The 6,000-nt window shown below is 56.3% G+C and overlaps 1 protein-coding gene across 1 annotated transcript; it reads right to left on the reverse strand.

Annotated features, from left to right (window-relative positions):
• Positions 1-1,486: 1,486 nt before the first annotated feature.
• Positions 1,487-5,777, reverse strand: LOC311164324 (hydroperoxide isomerase ALOXE3-like; the record flags this gene model as incomplete). The annotated part of the gene is made up of 13 exons (XM_084223732.1): positions 1,487-1,666; positions 1,870-2,040; positions 2,464-2,564; positions 2,656-2,777; positions 2,854-3,023; positions 3,584-3,670; positions 3,802-4,005; positions 4,079-4,401; positions 4,500-4,603; positions 4,702-4,824; positions 4,919-5,000; positions 5,073-5,271; positions 5,640-5,777. The coding sequence occupies 13 exons, from the start codon at positions 5,775-5,777 to the stop codon at positions 1,487-1,489; spliced, it is 2,004 nt and encodes a 667-aa protein (XP_084079858.1).
• Positions 5,778-6,000: the final 223 nt, after the last annotated feature.

The raw sequence follows: 6,000 nt of genomic DNA on the forward strand, positions 1-6,000 counted from the left end.
AAAATGGCTTCTTTGCCTGAGTCTTTGCTAGAAAGATCTCTCAGATCTCTGCATTCAGTGAAGGGCTTCAAGGAGGAGGAAAACAAATATTGTCAGGAACCTAACTGAGGGGGGGAAGGAGTTAAAAGCAGAAGATTTGGCAAGGAAGAAAAAATTAAGAAAAAGTAATATTTTCACTCAAAGATGACCTTGCAGCTGAAAGATGCTAATATTCGGTTGTTTTCTGTCTGCTTTGAGAAGTGGAATTTCTGCAGAAGATAACAGGATGTTGTAAAAAAGTCCTAAAATGCATTTTTCACAGGCCTCAGACCTCCTGATGAGAGGGAAGAGAGATAAGCTCGGAGATTGCAGAAGCACAGCCTTGTGAAGTAATGTGCCTTTGATGGGCCCTGTGGTATGTTATGGCAGGGGAACAGGCTTGGCATGTGTTCTTTTTGCCCCTGTTAAGATGGAATAAGATTAGGACTGTATATGTCCCATTTTCCTAGCATGGCAATAGAATAAATCTACTCTTTACAGTTCAGCTGTGGATTTTGGCTGTCTTGGTTACCTGCATATACTCAGTTCACACACATGAAATTCATGAAAGAAGGACAAATGCCAGTATCAGCCCCTGCAGTGGCACTGGCTGTAGCTACCTTGCTGGGACTATTCCTGTGGGAAAGGACTTGGTGGAAAGGGAGCTGGAGGCAGCAAGGAAGGCCAGGAGCACCCTGGACTGTGTGACCAGGGGATTAAGGATATGGATTATCCAGTTTATTGTGCCTTGGTTTTGGTTCCTCAACCCAGGAAAGATGTCTGTAAGCCTGAGCAGGTTTAGTGAAGGGCCTCCAAGGTGGGGCTGGAGCACCTTGCCTGTTAAGAGGCTGTGGAGGCTGGACTTGGATTAGATTCAGCCACACCTACATTCCCTTCTGAGAAGTTTAGAAAACCAGGGGGTCCTGGGTAGGTTTTGGGGGTGTTGGGGGCCCTTTCTGTACTTTATATCTCAAAAGAAGCTTCTCTAATAAACTTTGTTTGAGGCTCCCACTCTGCCCACCATGAGGGCAGCACCGCAGGGGGGCACTGGGTCACTGGGGACCAGTGATGAACACTGTGAGCACTGGGAGGAAGCACTGCGAGCACTTGGAACTCTGTCATGTGCCCCAGTTGCCTCAGTTCAGCTTCCTGCTTTGAGTGGGGGCTGTGCGTATTCCTGTGGCTTTAGGGTGGGCCTGCGAGCAGCAAGGGTTTGATTGACAGCTGGCATTTATTGGGGAGAGAAAAATGGAGTGGGGGTGCTGAGGGAGCTGGGGGGTAGATGCTGGAGATCTCCAGGTGTGGGGTTGCTGAGGTTGTCCAGGTGCTGGGTGACACGGGTGTTGGGGATGGCCATGTAAGGGATGCTGGGTGTACTGGATGTCCGGATGCTGGGGGTTCTGTTGGGGGTGCCCAGGTGCAGGGTGCTGGGAGTGCTGGTGGTGCTGAGCGGGTGCAGCTCCTGTGCTCAGATGGAGATGCTGTTCTCCGTCTCCAGTGGGTTCAGGTAGTTGTATCTCAGCTCAGCCAGGTGGTTCCTCTCCTCAATCTGGTCCCGGATCTCCTCCAGCCGCCCTTGGAAGGCCCGGATGAGCCGCCGGGGTTCTGCCTCTGTGAACCACTCCTCTGGGTACTGTCCCAGGAGCCTCTGGAGGGAGACAGCAAGATGGACCCTTCAGCTTCAACCCCTTGGTGCCGTTCAGGGGTTCTCCGGCACCCTGGTAGGTGTGGAGCAATGGTGGCTGTCCCCCAAGCTTGGTGACACCAAAGGTGGTGACATCCACCTCTTGCAGTTCCCCAGGCCCACAGAGCTGTTTGGGGGGCACATGGGGACTGTGGGGCCAGACTCACCCTGTCCTTGAGTTGGGAGCTGAGGAGAATGAGGGCAACCAGGATGTTAGCAGTGGTGGCCACCTCAGGAATGGTGTCAAGGAAGTGCTGGAGGAAGGCCCGGCCCTTCTCGCTGGGTGGTGGGTGGCGCATGGAGGATGGGGCGTTGGGGACGAAGGCCCCCAGATCATACTGCAGGGAGAAAGATTACTGCTGAGAACATCCCCCCAGAACAGCAGTGGGATGGGTGGGGACATCCTCCCAAAACAGCTACGGGACAGGTGGGAACATTCTTTGGCATAGAGAGGGGGCAGATGGGAACATCTCAGCATGGCAAGGGAGATGGATGGGGACATCTCCAGTATGAAGAGGGGATGGATGGGGACAGCCTTCTGGCCTGGGGACCCATTGGATGGGGACATAGGATGAGGACATCCTTCCAACATGGAGATACAATGGATGTGGACATCCTTCTGGCATGTAGAGGTGTGACATAGACATTGGTTCAGGATGGGGACATCCTTCCTGCACAAAAAGGAGTGGGAGGGGGACATGTCCCAAGCATGGCTCCAGGACGCCTCAGGATATCCTTTGGGTCCTTGGCCCATGTCCCACCTGCCCATTGTTGACAGCCGCGTGCTGCGCCGAGCAGGTGAACATCACCATGGTGAGGAACTTGATGAGCTCCACCACTGTCTGCAGCGACGAGGGAATACCTGGGTAGGGGTGGGACAGTCAAGAGCCTCAGGGACCTGCCTGTTCCCTGCCTCCTCTGGGGACATCCTGTGGCAGCCACAGGTGTGCTACCTGAGGAGGTCCTGCCCAAGAAACCGTTGGTGAAGATGTCCATCACCCAGGCCTGCAGCTCGGTGTCCCCGCTCACCGCAGCATCCCCACCATAGTAGAATGTCACAATGCCAGTGACAAAGCTGCCGTAGGGACAAGGTGATTGTGAGATCCTGGGGCATGCCAGGACCACCCTCCACCCCCTGAAACCAGTCTCACCTCTCAATGGCTTCCCAGAGGCTCATCCCATCATCTCGGTAGTGGTAGTTGGGGACATGGGACATGCCACGGTGGCGGATGTCATCGGGGAGGCACAGGGATGTGTAGGTCACCTGCTCCAAGCCTCGTTGCACCACCAGCAGCAGCCCCTCATAGGTTACCCCAGAACCCTGGGAGGACGGCCACCCATGGTTGGGGAGGGCAGGAGGTGCCAGGCTTCAGTGTCGCCCAGTGCTCCCTGTATACCCCAGTACCCCATACTGGTCCCAGGGTACAAGTACTCCAAGTACACACCCAGTGCCCCTGGTACTCCCGTATACCCCAGTGCTCTCCAGTGTCCTCCACACCATGTTCGCTTATGTCTCCCAGGTCTCTCATGCTTCCCAGTGCCCCCTAGTGCCCCCAGTACACTACAGTGCTCCCCAGCAATTTCAGTACACCCAGTGTTCCCAGTACACGCCAGTACTCTGGTCCCAGTAGCACCCCAGTACCACCCAGTGTTTCCAGTAGACCCCAAGGTTCCCAGGAGACCCCAGTGCCCCCAGTAGAATCCAGTACCTCCCAGGAGACTCCAAGAGACCCCAGCACTGCCAAGACTCCAGTGTCCTCCAGTGTTCCAGTGGACTTCAGTAGACCCCCCCAGTGTCCCCAGTACACCCCTGTGCCTCCCAATACCCCAGAGCATTCATTGCCCCAGCAGAGCCCAGTAGTCTCAGTTCCCAGGGCTCACCTTGTCAATGAGGCCACCCTGGTTTATGAGGACACTGCGGGCCAAGGTGTTGATGTGCAGTGTGAAGTGGAAGTGGGGCATGAGGAGCTGAGGGAGGAATAAACACCTGGCAGGTGACCACGGACCCCATCATGGAGCTGGGGGGCTGTCAGGTGGGGCATAACTGCCCACAGATCTGGGGACGGGGAGCAGCAGGTGGCCCTGAGGGGGGACCTTACCTTGAAGAGGGGGTGACAGCTGGGCAGGTGGCGCAGCGTGGCGATGGCAAAGACCTCCCCAAACAGGTGGGTCCTCAACAGGTGGGTGAGGAGCTGGTGGCTGTAGAAGTCTGCGTTGCGCACCCAGGTCTTGGCCAGCAGCCAGTCCCACTCATCATCACTTGGCAGGAAGATGGGACTGCCGGGTCCTGGTGTTTGGCTGAGCTGTGGGACACCACACAGTGGTATAGAACCATTGCCACCCTCCTGATAGCAGGATTAAGAGTGGGACCCCTACCTGGATGGCGATGGGGCGCAGGAGCCCATCGGTGCCTTGGTGAAGGAGGCAGAGCGGGGCTGCTACGTACTGCTGGCGCCCGTAAATGGTGTCAGTTGGGATGTCCTCCAGCACCTTGTAGTCCACAATGAAAATCCGACCTTCTTGCAGCTCCTTGCCCAGGTCAGTGCCACCTCCCAGTGAGCCAGCAACCATCTCTGGTGTCACTGGGAAATTGAGCGGCAGTGTGGTGCAGCGATGGATTATGATGGGGTTGTTGCCATTGAGGAACTGGTAACCGAAGAAGTCATCTTCTTGCCAGTGCTTGGCCACATACTCAGGGACTAAGGCGATGGTCAGACATCAGCACCCACTTACCCACTCTCCAGGCACCTTGAGTGATGCAGGGGGAAGGGCAAGGGACAACACAAAAGGCACCCACCAATGTCCCTGCCCTGTGTCCGTGAGAAGATGGTGCGCATCTCATCCAGGCTGTTCCAGGAGCTGCGTCTCAGTAGGAACCCTGACAGAAAGTGGGACGCCCCTCTACAGGGCAGAGAGGGGACCTCAGCACACTTCTTGCCTTCTCTGGTCCCTTTCCCTGCCATCACCCTGGTTCTCCATGACCTCAGGGCACTGCTTACTGGAAGATGAGGAAACCAGTGAAGTTGTTGGCCCTGATGCGGGAGAACTGGATGTTGGAGTCCAGCTCAAAGATGGAGTCCACGTTGAGGCAACGGGGCCAGCCCTGGGCGAAGTTCTTCCACCTGAGCGGGGGGGAAAATAGGAGCAGACATCAGCATCACTGCTGACCAGCCCACCTGGCCAAAGCAGGCCTTGTCCTCGTGTCCCTGCTGTCACCGGTAAGCCTCCTGCCGTGCTGCCAGCTCCCGATGACGATGTTCCTTGAGGATCGGCAGCTTGTCATCCACCAGCTTCTTCCCTAGAAAGAAAGGGGGTGTCAAAAGTCGGGCCTCTGGCCATCAGAGGAGGATGGGGGCAGGGTGGGTCCTACCTGAGCCCTCTCGCACCTCCACCGTGGTGACTCCCTCCAGCCACTGGTAGCAGGGGAAACGATACAGGGTGCCATTGGGGGCTGTCACCCGGACGTCCTTGCAGAACCAGGCATCCTCCAGGAAGAGCCGCCACTTATGCAGGCGGATGAGGACAATGGGGCCCAAGTCCTGCCCACAGTGCACAGACAGACTCTTCTCCTGGAGAGGAGGAAATGGCTTCTGGGGGAATGGGCAGATGCCCTGTGGCAGCACCAGGGACACCAGCAGAGAAGGGGCTCAAAGCATCCCCAATTGCTTCCAGTGCCTCCAGGATCCTTTTCCTCCATAATCCCCTCAAAGTTCTTTTCCTCCATCCTTCCAGAACACCATTCCTCCAATCCCCCCAGGACCACTACCCACCATCCTCCCCAGATTTTTTCCTCCAGACCCTGGAACCCCTTTCCTCCATCTCCCTCAAATCCCTTCTCACCATCCCCTTGTATCCCCAGGACAGTCCATGCAGCCCCTCATGTCCTCAGGACAGCTCTATCACCCCTTGTGCCTTTTGTCCCTATCCCCATGCCCACCTTCCCTGGCAGGAAAAAGAAGGAGACGGTGGTCTGGCGGCTCTCGCCATAGCTGCCCACCAGGGTGATGGAGATGGAGTTGTTGGTCCCAGCTTCCACCATGTCACCTGTTGCCACTGTCACCTTGTAGGTGGCCATGACAAGCTGCAGTGATGTCCTGGAGATGCTGTCAGAGAAGAGTGAGGGGCTCTGTGGTTCAAGCCTGCTGTTTTGGGTGATTTGGGTGTCGCAACCCCCATGGCCGTTGTGTGAGTGGGTGACGGGGTCCTTCCTCCTCAGGGAGATGTTATCAGACAACCAGACTGTCCAGCATCAAGTACATCTGATCTCAACTGATGTGGCCATGGGGACATTACCCAAG

This window comes from Fringilla coelebs (assembly GCF_963513975.1).
Source record: "Fringilla coelebs genome assembly, chromosome: 31".
Taxonomy (NCBI): Eukaryota; Metazoa; Chordata; class Aves; order Passeriformes; family Fringillidae; genus Fringilla; species Fringilla coelebs.